The 24810-nt window shown below is 43.7% G+C and overlaps 1 protein-coding gene across 1 annotated transcript in view; it reads right to left on the minus strand.

Moving 5' to 3' along the window:
• Positions 1–278: 278 nt before the first annotated feature.
• The window catches only part of LOC145341979 (11-beta-hydroxysteroid dehydrogenase type 2-like), a 71354-nt gene continuing 46822 nt past the window's right edge, over positions 279–24810 (minus strand). Inside the window, exons 4-5 of the mRNA XM_080187096.1 lie at positions 3243–3380; positions 279–1073 (exon numbers count right to left, since the gene is read on the minus strand). Coding sequence (XP_080043222.1) covers positions 724–1073; positions 3243–3380 — 488 coding nt within the window. The 3' untranslated portion in view covers positions 279–723. The remainder of the gene's footprint in view (positions 1074–3242; positions 3381–24810) is intronic.

Consider the following 24810-nt stretch of genomic DNA (forward strand, 5'->3'; position numbering starts at 1 on the left):
GACTTATTTTCCTGAAGTTCTTGAGGAAGAACTTCTTCACTCAAAGGGCGGTGAATCTCTGGAATTCTCTGCCCGTTGAAGTGGTGGAGGCTACCTCGTTAAATATTTTTAAGAAGCGGGTTGATGGGTTTTTGATAAGACAGGGGGTTAAGGGTTATGGGGAAAGGGCGGGAAAGTGGAACTGAGCCACGACAGATCAGCCATGATCTTATTGAATGGCGGGGCAGGCTCGAAGGGCTAGATGGCCTACTCCTGCTCCTATTTCTTATGTTCTTATTTTCCACTTTTATTTGGTACAAAGTTATTTACATTTAACATTAATATTCAGCATAACATAAACTATTCTACTGACCATCACTAGTAAAATGGCAAAATACAAATTTAACAATTTAAAAGCGTTCCATAGAATATGCAGACTACACACATTAGAATCATAGAATCCCTGCAGAACAAGGCCATTTGGCTCATCGAATCTGCATCGAATACAATCCCACCCAGGCCCTATTCCTGTAACAACACATATTTACCCTGCTAATCCCCCTGACACTGAGGGCTAATTCGAATGGCCAATTGACCTAATCCACACATCTTTGGACTGTGAGAGAAAACCGGAGCACCCGGAAGAAACCCACATAGATACGGGGAGAATGTGCAAACTCCACACAGACAGTGACCCGTGGCCGGAATTGAAACTGGGTCCCTGACACTGTAAGGTATGTTCTATTAGTTGAAGTTATCCTTTTTTGCACCATTTGGCAAGAGCCTGTGTGCAATAAAAACCTGATTAAGAACAGTATCAGTGACCAAAGAAGGCAAATAATAATACAGAGTTTTTAGCACATCGATCACAAACTCAGTGGTGTATCTGGGCTTTGGGTTTTGTGCGAACAAAGCAGTGACAATTGTGTCGATTACTGGGCCTACTTGCTGTCGGAATGAAGGACCAATTACCATGATCTTTTGCTTTATTTCATCAATGTAATCTTCTCCATAGTCATGTAGAAGTTCTGGAGTGAGGCCATCCTTGAGTTTTTTATGTTGTTGCTCCCAGATGTTGACATTCCCAACTTGAGCTTTAAACACAAAATGTGAAAAAAAATTGACATTCTCTAACTTGTCTTTTGTCAGTTAACAACTGGGATTTTACACGTGCATAACTTCTGAAGAACAAATTCAGTGATGAATTGAGCAAATCTGGACATAGTACTGGTCATCCAAGCAAGCAAACCTAAACAAGATAGCCTTTCTTTATTGGTGCCTTATTGTACGCAGAGCTAAGCTCCCTTTGATTTTTAAGGATTTTTGGAGCAATTTATATCTATATTATTAATTTAGGTAGATACTTGATCATTTGTTCCCCAACTACCCCTTCCTGCCCCAGTGCCCACCACTTTGCACAGGCATCATTCAATGTCCTTTCAAATTGCCCATTCTCACAGCCTTTACCACCCGTGTCATCTCTAAGGTCTCTGAGCATATTCAATCTATTCAACGCCACTTATCCCAAGATTCAATTTTCAAAACCTTTCAATCCAGCTTGTTACCTGCACATACCATGAAGGCACTCCAGTCAAAATCACCAATGACATTCTCATTATTTATGCCTTACTTTGATGCCATGTTCGACATGGCCAATAGCTTTGTTGGCAACTGCCACTTCTTCTCCATGTTCTACCTTGTGGGGTTGTCCCACTTGGCTCCATTCTGACTTGCCCCTGTGTAGCTATTATTTTAAAACAGTTGCTGTTCTTGTACTTTCATCTCTATTGTTTCTGAAGTTTTAGTTTTGCCTTCTCCTGCCTCATTTGTGCATTGTATTGAGGTAGCAACCTCCAATAGCAACCTCCAGTCATGATCCACCTCAAGTCATGGATGAGGCAGAACTTTTTCCAACAACAAGTTATGTTTATCTAACATCTTTAATGCAATAAAGCATCTCGAGGAGCTTCATATGAGTTTTATAAATCAAAATTGGACACCAAGCCACGCAAGGCAATTTTAGGACAGATGGCCAAAAGGTTGGCCAAAAATGTACATTTTAAGGAGGATCTAAGAGAGGTGGATAGTCAAAGAAGTGTGGGGAGGAAATTAGGACCTAGGCAAGTAAAGGCATGGCCACCAATTGTGGAGGAATTAAAATCAAAAATATTCAAGATGTCAGAATTAGGTGAGCACAGACAATCACTTGGATGGTCTTGGAGCCACAGTGAATTACAAAGATAGGAGGGACAAAGATATAGAGAGATCTGAAAACAAGGAGGAGAATTTTAAAATCAAGATGTTACTTGGCTGGAAGCCAGTGTAGAATCAGTGAGCTCAGAGATAGGTGAACAGGACCTAGTATAGGAAAGGACATCATCAGCATAATGTTGGATGATCTCATGTTTACAGAGGTTAGAATGTCAGAGGCCAGCCAGGAGTGTATTGGAATAGTCAAGAGGTAATACTGGCATAAAAGAGGGTTTTAACAGCAGATAAGTTGAGCCAGAGGTAAAGTTCGGCCTTGTTGTTGCCATGGAAATGTGATCAGAAGTTAATCACTCAGTCAAAAGTGGCATCAAGGTTGCGAACAGTTTAGTCTTGTTCAGACAGCTATCAAGGAAAGGGATGTTGTCGGTAACTAGGGAACAGACATTGGAGCTGGAACCAAGACAATGGCTTCAGTTTTCTCAATATTTAATTGGATGAAATTAAATATTGGGAGAATCATAGCATTTTATTTGGCTCCAGAGACAACTCCATCCTCTTACCTCTGACTCATGCTTCTTCAAACTCTTGCTCAAAAGGTTTTTCAAGCTCCATTACAAACACATACTCACCCACCACCTGTATTTTGGTTTACTGGTGTTTTACCTGACTGCCACTGACACTCCCTCCATCAGTATACTGAATTCAAAATATTCTTACTTGTTTAGAAATTCCTTTAAGGTTTCACCTTTCTCTAATTCAGTCTTCCTTCACAGTCCTGCTCACCACCTCCACTGGTGTAAGCTTGCAATCACCACAGCCATATGTCTGCAACCACCTCCCCTCACACCTTTATCAGGATATCTTTAAAAGTCTCTTCATCATGAATGTGCTCTTGATAATTCCCTTTAATTTTTTTTTACAAGTGTCTCAGTGCCCATTTACTCCTATGTGAAATACCTTGGGATACTGTATTTATGATGTTCTGGACACTTTGTGAATACAATTTATTATTAACTCCATATGTTGTTCTAAATAAACTCAGAGCGTCTTACCCGTTTTGGTGGCACCAGGTTGGATGATGGATACTTGTACTTCCCAAGCTTTCATCTCTTGACGCAAAATATCAGAAAAAAACTCCAGGGCTGCTTTGGATGTTCCATATGCTGACATGGATCCGAATGGCAGTTCTCCTGTGAACCGGGTCAGTTAGGAGATCATTAGCAAGGCATGTATGCATTTAATTCATTCTCAAATGAATCCAAGAATCATCAACAAATGGGGACTGAGTGAGACGGAGCGATTGTTGGATGCATTAGAATCTTCTTACTTCTTTTGATATTGAACATTATTTCTTAGTGCAGCTCTCCCAATTTAATGTGAGTGTGTTTTGTTATACCACTATATATTGCTTTTATATTTATGCTTTGGACTAATCAACTCTTCTGTTGGTAATAAATAAAGACTGGGCTACCGTATTTTTTCAAATAAATTACAAAGCTATGTTACTGTCAATCTCGTGGCGACCAGCCATTTAACTTCTCCACTCACTCCTCAGCCATTTTGTGCTACTGGATATTCTGGGGCAGGGTGGGGTGGAGTGGGGGATGGGTGGATTCTAAACATATTCTCACCTTGTCATTGATCTTCTGTAAAATGGTGTTGAGGTACCCCTGCTGCATACTAGCAGCACTGCCGGAACATCAGGCAACTTCTCAACCCGAGTGTGAATTCTCCTGAGCCTCCTAACCCCTTGCCAATCTACTGCCCACCACCCATCACTAGTGCCTCCAGTACAACATCTATTAACCTGAAACTTTCTCTTTGCACTGGTATTCACTTTGCCATGGTTGAAATTGCAGCAATACTCTTTAGTGCAACTCCCCATAGAGAAGGACAGTTTCATGCTGCTGGTCAGTTTTCTGGAGTTTTACAAAGGCCTTGTGGTATTCATGATACTTACCAGTCAGTTCCTGAGGTGAGAGTTTGCTGAAAGCATGACGGAACCACATGGCTGGATCTGAATTTACACTGACAGTAACAATCCTTACCTATAGCCATCACACATTGGAGAATTGCTTCAATGTCAATGAAATTTACACCAATGATTTTCTGGTATATGTGCCAGCTACGTTTCCGTTGGCAGTTCTTCTGCTTTTGGCTCAGAAAGTTCAAGTCCCGCTCCAGGGCATGACTACATCAATTAAGGCTGAAATTCCAGTGCAGTAATGAGGGAGTGCTGCACTATCAGAGGTGTCATCTTTCAGACGAGACCTTAAACCGAGGCTTAGTCTGCCTGCTCGGGTGGATGTAAATGATCCAATAGTACTATTTCAAAGAATGGGACAGTTATCACTGAGGCCAAATATTCTTCTTCCCTTTGTCCAGGCAAATATTTATCCTTCAAACAACATCCCAAAATAGAATATCTGATCATTTACACACCTCTGCTTTGGGAGTTTGCTGTGCACATATTAGCTGCTGTACTTCCTACATTACAACAATGACACTTCAAAAAGCACTCTGACACATCGGGTGCTTTAGAGAAACACTGTTTAAGACAAGTCTTCGTTTTTATATCTTTCAGTGACAGTAAGACACATATAAACTGTTCTGACTGAGGAGGGGTGAACTGGCTCCCTTCTATTTAACTTCCTAAATTGGTCACAGTAAGGATTTAAGCTTCTCTTTACGAGAAAATGCTTTTCCCAAATCAGAATGCATTTAATTCTTGAAGCTGTGTGCAATAAGGATGAGTCAAAGGAAGATCAAATTTATTCACTCAAAACCTGAAAAATAAAATCAAGGTCATTCAGCCCTCATGCAGTCATTAGGACACACGCGCACATGAGCATGCACATAAGAACATAAGAAATAGGAGCAGGAGTAGGCCATCTAGCCCTTCGAGCCTGCCCCGCCATTCAATAAGATCATGGCTGATCTGTCGTGGCTCAGTTCCACATTCCCGCCCTCTCCCCATAACCCTTAATCCCCTCTCTTATCAAAAACCCATCAACCCGCGTCTTAAAAATATTTAGCGAGGTAGCCTCCACCACTTCAACAGGCAGAGAATTCCAGAGGTTCACCACCCTTTGAGTGAAGAAGTTCCTCCTCAACTCTGTTCTAAACCGCCCCCCCTTTATCTTGAGGCTGTGCCCCCTAGTCCTACTGTCCTTTCTGAGCAGGAAGAGTCTCTCCACCTCTATCCTATCCATCCCATTCATCATCTTATACGTCTCAATGACATCTCCCCTCGTTCTTCTAAACTCTAACAAGTACAAGCCTAGTTTATTCAGCCTCTCCTCATAGCTCAACCCCCTCAACTCCAGCATCAGCCTAGTAAACCTCCTCTGCACTCCCTCCAAGGCCAAAATATCCTTGCGTAAGTACGGCGCCCAAAACTGCACACAGTACTCCAGCTGCGGTCTCACCAATGCCCTATACAGCTGCAGCAAGACCTCCCTACTTTTATATTTAATCCCCCTCGCTATGAAGGCCAGCATCCCATTCGCCTTCCTGACCACCTGCTGCACCTGCAAGCTGGGTTTTTGCAACTCATGCACAAGGACCCCGAGGTCCCTCTGCACCGCCGCCTGCTGTAGTTTTTCTCCACGAAAGTAATAGTCCTTCCAACAATTATTCCTACCAAAGTGGACCACCTCGCACTTGCCAACATTAAATTCCATTTGCCAGTTCCTGGCCCATTCGCCCAGCCTATCTAGATCCTTCTGCAGACTCTCCACACCCTCCGCACAATTTGCCTTTCCACCAATCTTTTTGTCATCAGCAAATTTTGACACCATACACTCGGTTCCCTCCTCCAGATCATCTATATAAATGGTAAATAGCTGAGGCCCCAGCACCGACCCCTGAGGCACTCCACTAGTCACCAACTGCCAATCCGAATAGCACCCATTGACCCCCACTCTCTTCCTCCTATTTGACAACCAGTCCTCTATCCACGCTAACACCCTACCCCCAACTCCATGTCCCCTGACCTTCTGCAATAACCGCTTGTGAGGTACCTTGTCAAATGCCTTCTGAAAATCAAGAAAGACCACATCCACCGGCTCTCCTCTATCCACCGCCCTAGACACATCCTCATAGAACTCAAGTAAATTTGTCAGACACGACTTCCCCTTAACATGCACACATGTTATGCGCACACACATATACATATATCAGAATATACAATTAAGTGGGGTCCTTTGATTGTCCTTGAGGTGTAGATCTTCAACATTGTTGAAGATCTTCAACAACCTTCCAATTTTGGTCAGCTGGTTTGCTTGAGATTTCAATTCACTGATAGGTTTCTGGTAGATTTGGCTTCTCAAACTGATTGATAGATTTATTCCAAAAAAAGAGAGATAGAGAGAGTGATCAGCCCTCAGCTTGTTTCCTCCACTGAAGGTTTTCTGGACACTGTCTCATTTACAGTCTCTCTTTAGCAACTAGCAGCCTTGCCTTGGAGATACACAGTGGGTGAAGTATTTCAGGCGGTTTTGGCTGGGTCTATCTGTGGCAGCCTGTATTTCAAAATACAGTACTTTACATTTTTAATGTCTCTTGCAGAGGCAGTTAAAAGTTTCGATGAGTGCCTATATGATAGGAAATGTCTCTCTTCACATTCCCCTGAGGTGATTTGTTTGTTTCTCACATTCTTTTCTGAATGTGGCCTTGCATTTTGAAGCAGTTTGCCTGATTCGATTCAAGTTGCAGAAAGTCCAGTGAGTTGAAAGATGAAAAATCATATTTTCAAAAACAAAGAGCCTTGTAACAGCACAAACAAGCAAAATTTAGATTTGACAGCAATTTCGCAGCAGATATTTTTGACCGGCCCCAAACTCCATAAATACCTGGCACTAAGATGGTCTTGGCTCCACTGTTGCTGACACCCTGATTTATATTTGTGTCACCTGAATCCCACCACCACTATTCCCTCCCTGGCCTCCTGTATTCAGACACAAACTCCAATTTGTACAAGTCCTACTTCTCCAACACGCAACTCCTCGCTGACATCTACTGGTGCTCTGTCACCAATGCACTGAATTAAATATCCTTATCTCTGTCTACAAGTCCTTCACTGGTCTTAGCCCATCTTAACCCACACCTTCCTCCAGCCTTGTGACCCAATCCCCTCTCCACCCTATTCTACTTTGCCTCTGCCTTTTACCATATAGGATTACATGGAATTTATCACACAGAACAAACTGTTCAGCCCAACTGGTCTATGCTGATATGTAAGCTTTCTATGAGCTAATTCTCACTCTACTTCATCTAATCCCCTACACAAGATCCTTCCATTTGTCTCTCTTTCATAGACTTCTCTAGCTTTCCTTTAAATGCATCAACATATTTTTCAGTTTGTAACTAACTAACTGGAACTGTCTCCTTAAATATTTTCATCATGCCACTACATAATGCAAATGTTGATGAATACTCGGGTGAATGACCAGGGTGGGTAATAGGGGCAATGTCAACAGCACCTAATGACAAAGACTGATGCATGAGATTGGTCAGTACTGTTTGGACACTGACTCTGGTCAGATGGGCTGCAATAACAATTGCTGATCCTGTGCTCCTCTGTAAGATCATGAAGTTCTGATATCAAATAGGTAACTACAATGATTGTCGTGTCTGTCTAAAACAGCAGAGAAAAAAGGATCATCCGTCTTGAGGGACCAATGAGAATTGAGAGTGAATGATCACCCCAGAGAGTGGCGTGATTGGGCAGCCATGTAGTCAACATGTAAAGGCTAGAGCTCTGCCCAGGCAGTCCATGGGCTGCAATACCCTGTACTTGATTTCTTTTTCTCAAATGAAGCTTCAAGAGTCTTAATGTTACCAGAGGAGTGCCATGCTCTTACAGAAACCATTTATTTAATGGAACCTAATATTTAACAGTCAAAAGTATTAAGGTGTCATTGCAGTGCAGATGTGAATTTGGGTAACTGCTTGTGTGGGCACATAATGTTCATCTAGAAGTAGTCAAGAATTTTTTAAAAAAGTTGGACAGTTCTATTAAGTGACTAAATTTAACATGAAGGGTAGGAAAAGGGACTTTAATAGGTGAAATATTTTAATTCCCCAATAAAATTGGCACATCAGCTATGTGTATTTCAAAAGTAATAAATTGTTGTAGCCCAAAGGCCAAGATCATTCTGAATGTCAACACTATCAACTTTCAATAAGCAAATGTCAACATTTTAAATGGCTTTTAACAAGATGATTTAATGCCAATTGTAGGACCACTCAAGATCCCAAACTTGGAGCAGTTCCTTTGCTTTTGGCCTTGTAAAAATATAATTTGTATTTGGTATTGTGAGGTGTTTGGGGATAAAAAGCAAGATGAATAATATAATCCAAATTAATAAATTGGACACATCTTAACGTACAGCAAAATCACAAAAACAGATGGCATTTGAAATGAGATTTCAAGTGGAGGCCAATTTTACTTTTTGTGCTAACTACATTTGTTATTATTCAGGGACGAGATAATAAGTCTCCCTTACCTCATGTGAATGGGCCATGTTGGGGTTAAACTATGGGCAAAGCATTTCCTTCCATTTAAGTGCTAAGTCCTTTTTTAAAACTCATTCATTGGGAAGGAGGATGGGCTTTACTGAAAAGGCCAGCATTTTCTGCCCGTTCCTAACTGCTCTTGAGAACAGTTAAGAGTTAATCATGTTGCTGTGGTTCTGAAGTTACACGTAAGCCAGACAGATAAGGATGGAATATTTACTTCCCCAAAAAGGACATTAGTGAACCAAACTGGTTCATACAACCAATAATGATAATTTCATGGCTACCATTACTGATTTCAATTCAATTCCTGATGTTTTCTAATTAATTGAATTTATTACTTTGTTGAAATTAAATTCCACCAGCTGCCACAGTGGAAATTCAACATGTCCCCAGAGCAGTAGCCTGGCAGCCTCTGGATTACTAATTCAGTGACATTACCAATTTACCACTATCTCCTGACAGCCAGCATTTTAACTCCTGGGTTTCAGGAATCATGTGAGACAATGTAAGCACCTTTAACACAATGGTCAGGATTCTCTCAAAACAAAACAAAGTACCCAAAGGATGGAAAAATGGGAGCATTTCCCACCTGTTTTGTCGGTGTACCTACCACAGGCACACGCTCACTAGCCCCCGCTGGTCTCCCAAGCAATGATCTCCTGCCACCCCTCAACCCCCATTACTGGCTTTCCTGATCCACGCCACACCCCTCTCCTGAGGTCGCTGGCCTACTGGATCAACCCCCCCACCCCTCTCCTGGCCAGCCCCAATCTCCACCACCCCCTCCCAAGGTCACTGACCTACTGGATCCAACCCCCCGGCCAGCCCCAATTTTCCCTCCCCCTGGTGGCCACACCCAACCACCCCACTCCGATGGCCAGCCCTGACCCCACCTCCCCGCGACTGTTAGCCCTGACCTTCCCCACCGATGGCCAGCTCCAATCGCCCTCTTCCCTCCCTCCCTTTTCCACTGATTGAACTTGCAGAGTGGCAGCAGATCCCCACCTCACCAATGATCACTTCCCCCCCACCCCCCTCATAGGCCCTGACCACAGAATGCCCCACCCTGTTGGGGGGTGGTTTGTGGTGGAGCCAGTCAGAGAATACAGTCCCGGGCCTGATAATCATATGGAAATGTCAATTTCAATGACATTTCTGTATAATAATCAGCTCTGCACCAATTTATGGCATGGAGTTGATTGTGCTTAAAGAAAAAGTGCTTGGGAGACTCGCGACTGGCTGTTGCATCTAGGGCCAGGAGAATCCCAGTCAACACTACCTCCAAAGACAGCAATAGCAAACAAATTTTAATATCGAGCCACATGTACGTCATGTGACTAACTGCTTCCTCAAAAGAGATAAGTCTTAAAGGGCGTATTAAAGAAGACAGAGAGAGGTGGAGAGGGCTAGGGAGGGAACTCCAAAGGTTAGGGCCAATGGTGGAATGAGTAAAATTGGGAATGCTTTGTCCCTTTCACTGTGATTGGTAGGTGATGGCCTATGGTATTATCAATAGACCATTAATCCAGAAACTCCGATAATTTTGGGTACCCGGATTCGAATCCCATCACAGCAGAAGGTGGAATTTGAATTCAATAAAATGTAACTGGAATTAAGAATCCACTGATGACCATTGTCGATTGGTCCCATCTGGTTCTTTAAGGAAGGAAATCTGCCATCCTCATCTAGTCTGACCTATACGTGACTGCAGACCCACAGCAACGTGGTTGACTTTCAACTGCCCTCGGGCACAAAATGTTGGCCAACCAATGTCGCCCATGTCACGCGAATGAATAATAAAAGGTCAGACTGATGGAAGGTGAGGATATGATAGAGGGGCTGGGGAATGCATTAGAAGCTGGAAGGAATGAGTGTCCAGGGTCAAATAAATACTGGGCATGTAGCAGTGACTCCATTATGGGTCATCAAGTGTGGGCCACTCTTGGTGTTGCTGCAGGTCTGGCCCATTCCTCACTCCTGTGCTGTGGCGATCACCTAAGCCATTTACCAGGAAGACAAAAATAGAATGTGTTCACAGGGACACAATGCACGAACTTCTAGATAAAAAGGGAAAAAAACAGACCTAACATCACCTCCATCCTGATGGCCATGTTTGTGTGCAGCTGCAATAAGCTGCATGAAGATCTTCAGTACACAAACTCAGTCGTCACAATATGCTGAGGTTCTACCTGTTCCCACTGTTGTGAAAGATGGGTCTGGCCACATTGGCACAGAACAATCCAAGTAATTAGACCATGCTGTACCTGTCCTTGGGGAAATGTTTATGCAGAGACCTTTGACCACAAGTCCATGGGGCAATGCTCTGCACGTAACACCCTTAAGGTCCTATGGGAAAAGGAGATGGTGAATCCTGTTGGATGGTTCACTGAGCAGACCGTCAGTCATTTTGGCAGATTGCCTCATCACCAGCACTTTCAAATAAGCACCAAGACTTAGTTTAGCTGGTGGCAAGAAAGGTCCTTCCCATCAGATCCTTCCTACATGCCCAGAGTCTCTGCCCATCCACACACTGCCCTTGAGACCATTGTTCACCCTGTTCTGGAATGAGCTTTTGCCAAGGAGGTTTGGAAAGAGATGCTGGTGGTTTCCCGAGGTTTATCCCAAGCAGCTGTGTGATGCAGAACTCCATGTTTTCCAGCTGTTCTAAGGGACGCACACCAAGACAAATATCAACTGCAGCTGGAAGATCATCAAGCCAGTGAAAGATGTTCTTTGGTAGCCCAAAACTTGTTGGATTTCCAGCACAGAGAGTTGTCCACGATCAAATATTTCAGACTGGCACATTCCAGGATCTAGGACTACATGCTGAGGGATATTGGAGTAGCTTTTATATGGGTTATGCATGAAAGATATTATTGGCAAAAAAAGATTAAAATTGAGAATGGGTAAAATTCCAGAATTGGAAGTTTTGCTGCTTAGGGAGGTGTCAAGTGTGAGTTATAGGGTTGAAAGGTAGATTGAGAGGGATTTGAAATGGGAATTTTAAATTCTAAACATTGCTGAGCTGACAAAGAATACTGTTCAGTGAGCACTGAGGTGATGTTGAGATACAAGTGGACAAGGGCTTCATTAAACCTTCAAAATTCAGGGTGCAGTAAAGTAACTCCAGCTCTGGGCTCTGTAAGAAATCTGTAGGCTTCCAGTCTCCTCCTCTCAGTCGTAATCACCTTGGACCTGCCTACTGCAACACAATTTTCAATGCCTACTCAACAAGTTATATTATTCCTGACAACTTCAGGTGGCTGAATTGAAAAGTTAAAAGAAGACCTGACAGTTAAAACGGCCTGCATCAATGCCACCAAACATACTACACTCTCACCCCATAAATTATTCCTTTCTTTGTCGCAGCATACAATTCAAAAGCCAGCCTAACTTCAGAGGATTCCAATTTTGGAGGGTGAATTCTGCCAACGGGCTGACTCCAGTAGCTGAAATTCAAATTGGTTTGACTTCAGCAACCTCAGTGGCCACAAAGATAGCCAGTGTGGGAATGAAATGAAGTTGTGACTGGCTGCAGATTGATTGGGTGATGCCAGGATTGCACAATGCTACAACTATTAAAATAACATAACCAATCTGCTCACTGCAGTCACTAAACCTAAAAGAAAACCCATTGAATGTGTGGAAAGTCTGATGAAACTAGTGCCAAGGCTAGTGAATTAGCCAGAGCCAGCTCACCTTTAAAGTTCTCGGTGGGTTCTGGCAGTATGGGGAGCTGGGACTCAGCAGTAGCACTGTTGCCTCTGAAAAATAGATTGTGGGTTCAAATCCCACTCCAGACACTTGCACACACAAACTGAAGCTTACCCTTCTGTGCCGTGCTGAGGGAGTGCTGCACTGTTGGAGGTGTCATCTCTCGGCTCAAGCCGTTTTCCCTCTCAGCTGCATACAGAAGATCCCGGGGCAATATTTTTAATAGGAATTCACTTCAAAAATACTTGGAGGCCTGGAGAGTCCTAGCCTGTTAAGAGTCTCCTGCTCTGGGTTGTTGAAATGGACGTTTGGTGAAAGTATCTGTCAAAAATATCTTTGAGGGCAAGACTTCATTGGACTAAAACTCACATTTTAAGGAATAACCTTTCGATTTTGTGCTTCTTGTTTGGACTTCTCATCACCCCGGGTTACGAATTGGAAACTCAGACATGGGTTGTACCTAGTTTTCTGGGCTGTTGAAATGGATGTTTGGTGAAAGTATCTGTCGAAAGTATCTCTGAGGGCAAGACTTCATGCTGAGAGAATGACTTTTTTAAAATTTGTACTCCATTCTTTAAATTGCAAAGCCAATGTGCAGAGCAGACCAGGCATATCCCAATCTATTCCTTACTTGCTCCAAAACTAAATTCAAATAGAATCCAATTTATGGCCCTCCAAGAGGAATGAACTAAATCCAAGCTGACAAGAAAAGGCATTGTATCTGAATTTGGGTTTGATTTGATGCTTGATCCCAGGGAATGAAGTAATACTTTCCTATAAGATTGTGTGCAGAAATAATCCAATTTAAACTTACACTATGTCCAATGTAATCCACTTCCTTACAGCAAAACTACTAAACGAAAGACCATCATCTCCATAACTATAGATGCCAAAACTAGAAAATGTTGTGCACTGGACTGGGATATTGTCAGCAAAATGAAATGCAATGGAGCTGGCAAAACCTTAACTGGTTTTGTAAATATAATCAAAAAAAAATCAACAGATGATTCACATGCCAAGTGTGATACTCATTCTCTATAAAGAAAAAGGAAAATTACAGCAAAGGAACAGGCCCTTCGCCCTCCAAGCCTGCAATGACCATGCTCAACTAAAACCCCCTACCCTTCCGAGGACCATATCTCTCCATTCCCATCCTATTCATGTATTTGTCAAGACACCCTTTAAAGGTCAGTATTGTATCCGCTTCCACTATCTCCCCCAGCAGCAAGTTCCAAGCACCCACAACCTCAGTGTAATCTCCTTTAAACTTGGCCCTTTGCACCTTAAACTTATGCCCCCTAGTAACTGACTCTTCCACCCTGGGGAAAAGTTTCTGATTATCCATTTTGCCCATACGTCTCATAACTTCTATCAGATCACCTCTCAACCTCCATTGTTCCAGTGAGAACAAACTAAATTTCTCCAACCTTTTCTCACAGCTAATGCTCTCTATACCAGGCAACATCCTGGTAAATCTTTTCTGTACCCTCATCAAAGCCTCCACATCCTCCTGGTAGTATGGCGACCAGAATTGAACGCTATGTTCCAAGTGCAGCCTAACTAAGATTCTATAAAACTGCAACATGACTTGACAATTTTTAAACTCAATGCCCCAGCCGATGAATGCAAGCATGCTGTATGCCTTCTTGACCATCTTCTCCACCTGCGTTGCCACTTGCACTGACCTGTGTACAAGTACACCCAGATTCCCTTGCCTATCAATATTCTTAAGGGTTCTGCCATTTACTGCATATTTCCTATTTATATTAGACCTTCCAAAATGCATTACCTCACATTTGTCTGGATTAAACCCCATCTGTCATCTCTCCGCCCAAGTCTCCAACCAAGCTATATCCTGTTGTATCCTCTGATGGTCCTCATCACTACCCACAACTCCAGCAACCTTTATGCCATCCGCAAACTTAATAATCTGGGAATTAACAAATTATTTTTCTTGTACAAGCAATGTAAAGATTTCTGTGCTAAGAGCCTAATGATCCACTCACATTTTTGGACATGAGCCAAACATTTCAACTGACAGTTGAACCCAAGAAAAAGCCCTCAGAATTAAATGAGGTTACTAACTCTGAGCAGAACCAAAGCTGTCCGAGGAGCCCTAGATATTGGGCTGCCCAGTGCAACCAATCAGCAAAGCAATTTGGAAAGCCATCTTCCTATCAGATTCCTCAGGGCAGCAAAATGTGATTTAGCACCAAGTCCCAGCAAGCTCTTTCCACTGCACAGAAGCACATCTCCACATGCCAGCTGTGTTACTGCCCTTTCATTAGACATCTGTCAGCAGAAAATTGTGCAATCATCAACTTTTAACCGCTTGACAGCATAATTTGTCACAACTGACCTCACAAACCAAACGGCAGCCCTGGAGAAGCGCAATATTCCACTAAACCATCCCACTATAGCTTCAAGTGCTTTCATGCAACATAGCTCAATATATTCCACAGCCACAAAGTGCACCGAAATTAAAGGTTTTTTGTTTTAAGAAGGTGGCAATTTTGTTTGAAGTGAAACAGTTATAAGCTGCAGAGGAATTAACTGGCTCTGCCTACCACGTAAAAGTCATCCTGTGAAAGTGTTAGCTTACATATAAGCACCACTCCTACCAAAGGAACTGATACTTAGCAGGAAGGAGCAAACCTGGGTGATCTTTTAAAAGCAATGCAAACTCTTATATATCCCTGATTCCCTGATACTTATTCAGGGTAGAGGTCCCAAGCTTTGAAACTTCATCCTAATCCTGCCTTTTTAACTGCTCTCTCCTCCTTGACAATTCCCCTTGATCAAGCCTTTGGTTATCTGTTTCAGTATCTCATGGTGGCACGGTAGTACAGTAGTTGGCACTGGCCTATGTGGAGTTAGTACATTTTCCCTGTGTCTGCATGGGTTTCCTGTGGGTGCTCCAGTTTCCTCCCACAGTCCAACCTTGTTGCCCCTTAGTGTCCAAAGATGTGTAAGTAGGTGGATTAGCCCTGGTAAATGCACGGGGTTACAGGGATAGTGTGGAGAGGAGGGCTGAATGGGGTGCTCATTCAGAGTCATTGCAGACTTGATGAGCTGAATGGCCTTTTTCTGCACTGTAGGGATTCAATGTGTGAAATGTCTGATAACCCTCCTGTGAAATGCCTTGTGACATTTTACCATGTCAAAGGCACTATATGAAGGCAAGATGTTGGCCGGAAATTTCCTGTCCCACCCGCTGCGGGAACTGTGGGACAGAAAATTCGGCAGATCATTTAAAGATTCATTGACCTCGGGCAGGAGTTCCTGGTTTTCGGGCATGCACGGGCGGAAAATCCTGCCCATAGCTCAATGACCACATTGGCTAATGCATTTATCAATTTGAGCCATTGGGGATAGCAAATCAATAAGTTTTTGATGACTGATTTTAATCGGAAGGTTTGTTCAGTAACAGCTGGTTTCATTAGATCTTGGTAGTCAATTTTTCCCTTCACAACAAAGTCTCACAGCTGTAGTTGAAACGGTGACTAATTCCAATTCTCCAGACAGACATGCAGGAAATTTGGAGCCTGCTGACCGTAACTGCATAAGAAGATAAGAACATAAGAAATAGGAGCAGGAGTAGGCCAACTAGCCCTTCGAGCCTGCCCTGCCATTCAATAAGATCATGGCTGATCTGTCGTGGCTCAGTTCCACTTTCCCGCCCTCTCCCCATAACCCTTAATCCCCTCTCTTATCAAAAACCCATCAACCCGCGTCTTAAAAATATTTAGCGAGGTAGCCTCCACCACTTCAATGGGCAGAGAATTCCAGAGATTCACCACCCTTTGAGTGAAGAAGTTCCTCCTCAACTCTGTTCTAAACCACCCCCCCTTTATCTTGAGGCTGTGCCCCCTAGTCCTGCTATCCTTTCTGAGCGGGAAGAGTCTCTCCACCTCTATCCTATCCATCCCATTCATCATCTTATATGTCTCAATGAGATCTCCCCTCATTCTTCTAAACTCTAACAAGTACAAGCCTAATTTATTCAGCCTCTCCTCATAGCTCAACCCCCTCAACTCCGGCATCAGCCTAGTAAACCTCCTCTGCACTCCCTCCAAGGCCAAAATATCCTTGCGTAAGTACGGCACCAAAACTGCACACTGTACTCCAGCTGCGGCCTCACCAATGCCCTATACAGCCGCAGCAAGACCTCCCTACTTTTATATTCAATCCCCCTCGCTATGAAGGCCAGCATCCCATTCGCCTTCCTGACCACCTGCTGCACCTGCAAGCTGGGTTTTTGCGACTCATGCACAAGGACCCCGAGGTCCCTCTGCACCATCGCCTGCTGCAGTTTTTCTCCATGTAAGTAATGATCCTTCCTACCATTATTCCTACCAAAGTGGACCACCTCGCACTTGCCAACATTAAATTCCATTTGCCATTTCCTGGCCCATTCGCCCAGCCTATCTAGATCCTTCTGTAGACTCTCCCCACCCTCCGCACAATTTGCCTTTTCACCAATTTTGGTGTCATCAGCAAATTTCGACACCCTACACTCGGTTCCCTCCTCCAGATCATCTATATAAATGGTAAATAGCTGAGGCCCCAGCACCGACCCCTGGGGCACTCCACTAGTCACCATCCGCCAATCCGAATAGCACCCATTGACCCCCACTCTCTGCCTCCTATTTGACAACCAGTCCTCTATCCACGCTAACACCCTACCCCCAACTCCATGTCCTCTGACCTTCTGCAATAACCTCTTGTGAGGTGCCTTGTCAAACAGCATTCCGAGTAATTATACTGTCACAATTAATCAGAAAGGAACAGCTTTCCCCTTGTGGGGAAGAGATCTGTTATCTCATCGAGGAACTTTACTGCCAACAGACTGGATAACTAAACTGCATAGCCCAAGAAACAATTCAAATACACACATACATCATCTGCCTCAGGTTTGAAATAAAAAAAGAAAAGTAAAAGCACTCAAGATCATAATCAGGATAGCATTTTTTGATTTGACCCAGCTGTAGGTGTTGTTGCAAATAAACAGTCTCAGTTGCTCAGTAGCAGACATAAGACAGAGTCTATAAACATGTGAAACCCAGCCGACATACAGCCGTATCGTGATCAGGCGCAGAATTTAGCCTTTTGGTTCAGGACCCTGACACTAGGGTCAAACAACCTCACATGGCGTGGGCAGCAGTCATTCAACTCAACACTCCCCTAACTGTCTGATTAGAGGCCAGAGGGTGGGCTCAGCGTCCAATTAAAGACAGCAGGAAGGCTGTCAAAGCTGCAGAGACCAAAGGAGGCCCTCGAGCAGCAGAAGCATCTTATAGTTCAAATTCTTCTGCACCAACAGAGTCAGAGGGCAGGATTTTCCACGCAACCCACCATGTGATTCCTCTCAAGGCAGCCCACCTGTGGCCGGTGGCAGGATCTTTCAGTCCTGCCAATGAATGCACTCCTCGTCAGCATGAAACCTGTGGCAGAGGTGCACTGTCGGTGGGACTGGAAGATCCTCCTGCTGTGGAAGGCCAGAAGGTTTCTCAGTCAACTATATGGTCATGGGCTGTTTGCCAGGGTGCCAATCTATCTGAATTGCCCTGCAGTGACAATAACCAGAACGATCGAGCAGTTAGCTTCCCACCGTTACAAGGTGCCATTGATTGCATACATGTACACATCTAAGGGCCACCAGATCAATCAGGAGGTTTTATCAACCGCAAGTGAATTCATTCCATTAATAGATAGCTGTTGTGCAACTACTGTGTGCCAGACTCCTTAGCACTTTAATGTTGGGGCAATCCAAGTATCTTCCTACCAAGAAACAGAATGAAGGACTAGCTCATACAAGACAAGTGATATCCCCTTCCTGCTTGGTTGATGTCGCTAGGGAGGAACCTATCATGAGTGGTGGTGAAAACCCCTGCCAGGCATGGGTTAATGAGTGTCATTAAAGGCACGTCATTTCTGAATAACCTGATTGAATTCTTTGAAGAATCAGGGATTATGAAGGTACAAAAGTAGGTATTATAAATATGTACTTTCGAAAGATATCTTGTAAAGTACCACTTGAAAGATTTAATCAAGAAAGCAGAAGCAAATGGTATTAAAGGGATGATGGTAACTTTGTTTAAAGTTTTCTTTTAAAGTTTATTTTTTAGTGTCACAAGTAGGCTTACATTAACACTGCAAAAAAGTTACAGTGAAAATCCCCTAGTCGCCACACTCCGGTGCCTAGTCGGGTACACTGAGGGAGAATTTAGCATGGCCAATGTACCTAAACTAGCACATCTTTAAGATTGTGGGAGAAAACCAGAGTATCCAGAGGAAACCCACGCAGACATGGAGAGAATATTTAGACTCCGTACAGACAGGGATGCAAGCCAGGAATCGAGTCCTGGTCGCTGGCACTGTGGGGCAGCAGTGCTAACCACTATGTCACCGTGCCACCCCTAAAAGACACCCTATGGTCCAGCAAACTTCATAAATCCCTGTTGGGGAATTGAACCCTGGTCTCCCGCAAGACAGGCGGAGATAGTAACGAGGAGCTGTCTTGTGTTGCTGCAGTACATAATTGCCTAAGGGAAAGGAAGTCGAGAATAGTGGTAAATGGATACTTTTCTGATTGGAGAAAATTATGTAATGGGGATCTCAAAGGCTCAGTATTTGTTTGATTCACATGTAAATATCTGGACTTGGGCATAGGGAGCATAATTTAGAAGTTTTTTGGATGCTAAAGATGCTAAAGTTGGCAATGTAGTGAACAGTGAGCAGATTAGTAGCAGACTTCAGGATGTGAACAACAGGTAAAGGTGCTGTTAACACATATGTCTGTACATCATAGAAGGACACTGAGATAGTCGGGACATCGGTAATTAAGTTAGCAGAAGATTGATTACAGCCGGTCTGAACTGGACATGTTAAATAGTTAGAACATAAGAACATAAGAAATAGGAGCAGGAGTAGGCCATCTAGCCCTTCGAGCCTGCCCCGCCATTCAATAAGATCATGGCTGATCTGTCGTGGCTCAGTTCCACTTTCCCGCCCTCTCCCCATAACCCTTAATCCCCTCTCTTATCAAGAACCCATCAACCCGCTTCTTAAAAATATTTAGCGAGGCAGCCTCCACCACTTCAACGGGCAGAGAATTCCAGAGATTCACCACCCTTTGAGTGAAGAAGTTCCTCCTCAACTCCGTTCTAAACCGCCTCCCCTTTATCTTGAGGCTGTGCCCCCTAGTCCTACTGTCTTTTTTGAGCGGGAAGAGTCTCTCCACCTCTATCCTATCCATCCCATTCATCATCTTATACGTCTCAATGAGATCTCCCCTCATTCTTCTAAACTCTAACGAGTACAAGCCTAGTTTATTCAGCCTCTCCTCATAGCTCAACCCCCTCAACTCCGGTATCAGCCTAGTAAACCTCCTCTGCACTCCCTCCAAGGCCAAAATATCCTTGCGCAGGTGCGGCGCCCAAAAAAATAGTTTTAGATAAGACAGATGGGAGAACTAATCAAGTAAGAATATTGAACAAACACTATAATATGTACTCTTGCGATAACAAGTAACGTGGTTAGAAGGGGAGCAGAGGGGACGGGAACGTGGGGCACCATGAGCCAATAGGGGAATGACAACTCACTAATAGGACAGAGACCACCAATTAGGGGAGAACAACATATTGTAGTTGATTAATATGCTTGTAAAATAGTATAAAATGCTTGCTTAAACTCAATGTAAGGTGTGCCTATTTTTTGGACACCCGGTCTTGCAAGAACGTTAAACAAAACATCTTGCTCCTTCAGAACTTGACTCGACTAAATTTTTTTGACTGTGAGCTGCATTTCTCACAATTGGGGGCTCATCCGGGATCCTAACATCCCTGGTGGGGCTGTCACCGGCGACGACTGGGAAGACACGTCCCGTTCCTCCTTTGAACGGTCCCAAGTACTCGTCGGTGGGCCTCTCCGCCAGCGGACTGTTGAGAATCCTAGGAAGGTCGTTCCGAACGAGTAAGGGGGAAACGATAGGCACTGTCGTGGTCGGGCAACGTCGTGCATGAACCAAGGTAAGAAAATTGACTTTTAAGTATTGCCTTGACGACCGGGTTGTGGTAGGTAAACCATGGGAGGCGGGGGGAGTCAGATTAAGTCCCCCAGGCCAGGGAAAGGTGCCGGGAAACCACGGAAGAAGGGTGGGGCCCCTGGGAACATCCCTCCAGAAAGTCCTTTGGGACGGATGTTGGAAGATTGGGATTATAACACTAGCACTAAGGATAAAAACAAGAAGACTATGATTAAATATTGTTGTTTTGTTTGGGTAAAGGAACCAATCCGAAGTCCGTCCGTCTTCTGGCCAAAGTACGGTCCGGATGAGGATTGGGTCTGCCAGACCCTTAAAAAAACATTTATCTAAGCTAATAGTAGAAATGAAACTTCCTTGGACCAAATGCTTACCAATAGCACTTCTGCGTATTCACACAGCTCCCCGAAAAGATTTGGGTTTATCCCCCTATGAAATAATGTTCGGACTGCTGTATATGGGAGCAGCCGGGGAGTTACCAGTCCCTGAAATGAATGATCAATTTGTAAAGAAATATATACTGGGTCCGTCCTCCTCTATATCCTTCCTTAGGAAACAAGGATTGTTGTCACAGATGCCACTCCTCGACTTCACGGTACATACGATCCGACCAGGAGACTGGGTCCTGGTAAAGTCCTGGAAAGAAACTAAGCTGCAACCGGAATGGGAGGGACCATATCAAGTACTCCTAACAACTGAGACAGCGATCAGGACTGCTGAAAAGGGGTGGATACATCACACCAGAATTAAGGGACCGGTAAAACCCCCAGACGACTCTAATGCGTGGACGGTCGAACCTGCTGAAGAACCTTTGAAGCTGAAGTTTAAAAGACTCTAAGTAACCAATTGTTAATAGCGGCGGGAACACTGGAAAAGAACTGTTTTGAGTTAGGTTCTCCCCTAAAAGGTAACGGGAAAAGAGATAGAATGAAAGAGATAATTTTGGTAATACTCTCCTTCCTCTTGTCCCCAGTTCTTGCAAGTATGGGTTATGATCCAGATGAGTTAGAAACAGAACAGGGGAACACTATGAGCTCAGTCACGGTTTTGGATCTCCCTACACCACAGGTGGTAGAGACTGACCTGTGTTCCCTGGTAGTATGTGGGGATTTGGTGAGCCAGCAAAAATATTCGGTTGAATCCTTACAATTTTATGCAGACGGAGAGCATCCTTGGGGTACACTCCCTACCATAATATCCCTTCATCAGAAACGTATGCGGCCAGGACCAGAATGCCTAGGCAAGAAATGCAATCCCATATATATAACCGTAAAAGGGACCAATTGGACTGAAGAAATAAGAGGTCCAGTCTTAGATCCTAAGAACCTCTCCCAGTACTCCCTAGCCGGTGGACCCTTCTTTACGGGTAACTGGACCAGGGACTAACAGTTGCATCAGGCAGTATTTGGAATCAGGGTAAAGGAGGGAGGAAAAGATAGTGAATTGAAATGTTGTTTCCGAATCTATGTAGATAAAAATTTGAAATCACCCGACCAGAAGGAGAAGGTCCCTCAAAGACAGACCCTTGAAACAGAGACTGGACATGAGGAGACCATTGCCTGGGTAGAATGGGTCAAATACACTGTAAAAAGCTTAAATAAAAGCAATTGCTACGCCTGTGCATCTGGGAGGCCGGTAGCTCAAATAGTACCCTTCCCCCTGGGATGGAAACGCGACAGAAGAGGTATGGAGTGCATGTTGGCCCTGTATCAAGAAAAGGGAGCATGGGGCAACTCAAACTGCACATCCCTGTCTCTAATGTTCCCTCCCGTGAAAGAAAAGAACTTAAAGACTCCCCCTCAGTTTCTCGCTATGGTTGTAAATCACACCTCATGTGTGAACAGACAAGGGGCAGGGTTAGTATGGGGGAGTTGGAATCATGCTTAGAGATCAGGAGCATTACGGAGAACGGGACGGGAGGGAACTATTCATCACTGAACATCCCCAGGGCAGATTTATGTGGTATTGTGGAGGAAGGGTACTAAGACCAACTCTGCCCCCCACCGGTGGAAGGGTACATGTGCAATTGTCCAATTGGCTATACCATTTACCCTGGCATTTGAAGGATCCAAAACAATCAGGAAGAACAAAAGGTCAGCAATAGGAACTTCTTTTGATGAAAAGATATACCTGGATCCCGTAGGAGTGCCTCGGGGAGTCCCGGATGAATTCAAAGCCAGGAATCAGATTGCGGCTGGATTTGAGTCCTTGTTTTGGTGGGTGACAGTAAATAAGAACGTGGATTGGATAAATTATATATATTATAACCAACAGAGATTCATTAACTATACCAGGGATGCTGTCCGGGGGTTGACGGAACTAGACGCCACTAGTAGAATGGCATGGGAAAATAAGATGGCCTTGGATATGATGCTAGCAGAGAAAGGAGGGGTGTGTGTAATATTGGGGGGAAAGCATTGAACCTTCATCCCAAACAATACGGCCCCGGATGGCTCTATAACCCGAGCCTTACAAGGACTAATGACCTTAGCTGAAGAGATAGCAGAAAACTCTGGGGTTAACAACGTATTCACTGACTGGTTGGAGTCCTGGTTTGGAAAGTGGAAAGGAGTGGTGGTGTCAGTACTGACCTCCTTAATAATAGTGGCCGGGGTACTGGTAACGGTGGGGTGTTGCATAATCCCCTGTGTGAGGGGACTAGTCCAACAGCTTATTGAAACAACAATAACCAAGAAAATGTCTGTAGTAGACCATGGGGAACGAATGAACTTATTAGAAATAGGGAAAGAACTGGATGATGAAATGGATAAAACAGTGGAAAAGATGCTCCAGAAATTTGAAATGTGAGAAGTTGCAATGAATGCGTTAACAGCAAGCTAAAAGAAAAAGGGGGAATTGTGAACAACAGGTAAAGGTGCTGTTGACACATATATCTGTACACCATAGAAGGAAACTGAGATAGTCGGGACATCGGTAATTAAGTTAGCAGAAGATTGATTACAGCTGGTCTGAACTGGACATGTTAAATAGTTTTAGTTAAGACAGATGGGAGAACTAATCAAGTAAGAATATTGAATAAATTGCGATAACAAGAAACGTGGTTAGAAGGGGAGTAGAGGGGACAGGAACATGGGGCACCATGAGCCAATAGGGGCATGACAACTCACTAATAGGACAGAGACCACCAATTAGGGGAGAACAACATATTGTAATTGATTAATATGCTTGTAAAATAGTATAAAATGCTTGCTTAAACTCAATGTAAGGCGTGCCTATTTTTTGGACATGCGGTCTTGCAAGAATGTTAAAAATATCTTGCTCCTTCGGAACTTGACTCGACTAAATTTTTTTGACTGTGAGCCGTGTTTCTCACAAGGAGAAGATGGCAAAACACAAGGCAGATGTAATTTAACACAGGTAAGTATGAAAACAGATTGAATAGACAGTATAATCAAAACAATTCTGGGGGGGATGGTCAATGCAAGAACAGGGGGGCTTGGGAGTATAGATTACAAATCTTTGAAGGTTACACAACTAGTTAAGAAGGTGGTTGAGAAAGTAAAGATTCTTGGCTTTGAAAAGAGGAGCACTGAATATAAAAACAGTGACCTTGGTTAAGCCACTGCTGGAATGCTGTGTGCACGTGTGGGCATCACACTTTGGAAGGATGCTAAAGCCAGTGAGTACAGAAGGTTTAATCAGGACATCAGTTATATGAAGAAATTGGTCAAGTGGGTTTTGTTCTCCTTACAGCAGAGAATATTAGGGGAGACTGAATAGAGACATTCAAAATTATAAGGCATTTTGAGATGTTCTTCCCTACTTGTTCTGTTTTCCTCTGTTGAGTAGATTGGTAGAGTCAAAAGATCAAAAACAGAAAAGGCTGGAAAATCTCAGCAGGTCTGACAGCATCTATAGAGAGAATAGAGTCAATGCAGCTTCGTTCCCTCTCCACAGATGTAATCAGGTCTTCTCAGAGTTTCCAGCATTTTCTGTTTTGTTTCAGGTTCCAGTACTTTGCTTTCATATAGTAACCAAAGGTGATCAGTTGAAGATAGTTAGAAGTGCAGGGAAATTTTGTCACACTGGATTCACCATTTGTGTTCAGCCGAGTAGAGTTTGGAGTGGATTGCACTCTCCACAAGTCTTCCTGCTACCAGTGTGTACAGTTGCACTTATTAACTTGTGAATCACCAAATCATGCTGCAGGATCTGAGGAGCTTGAGTGACGTCATCTTTCCCAGCATGGGAAGAACAGAACAACCTCTCAAACAAATAGGCATGGATAGAAATGATTCAGTAAGTTAGCAACAGGAATCTGGTCTCTTCAACATGGAGACAGCGCACCAAGAGGATGCAGAAACTCAACAGGCAAGGTG

Source organism: Carcharhinus amblyrhynchos, chromosome 4 (genome assembly GCF_965287045.1).
Source record: "Carcharhinus amblyrhynchos chromosome 4, sCarAmb.v2.hapA, whole genome shotgun sequence".
Taxonomy (NCBI): domain Eukaryota; kingdom Metazoa; phylum Chordata; class Chondrichthyes; order Carcharhiniformes; family Carcharhinidae; genus Carcharhinus; species Carcharhinus amblyrhynchos.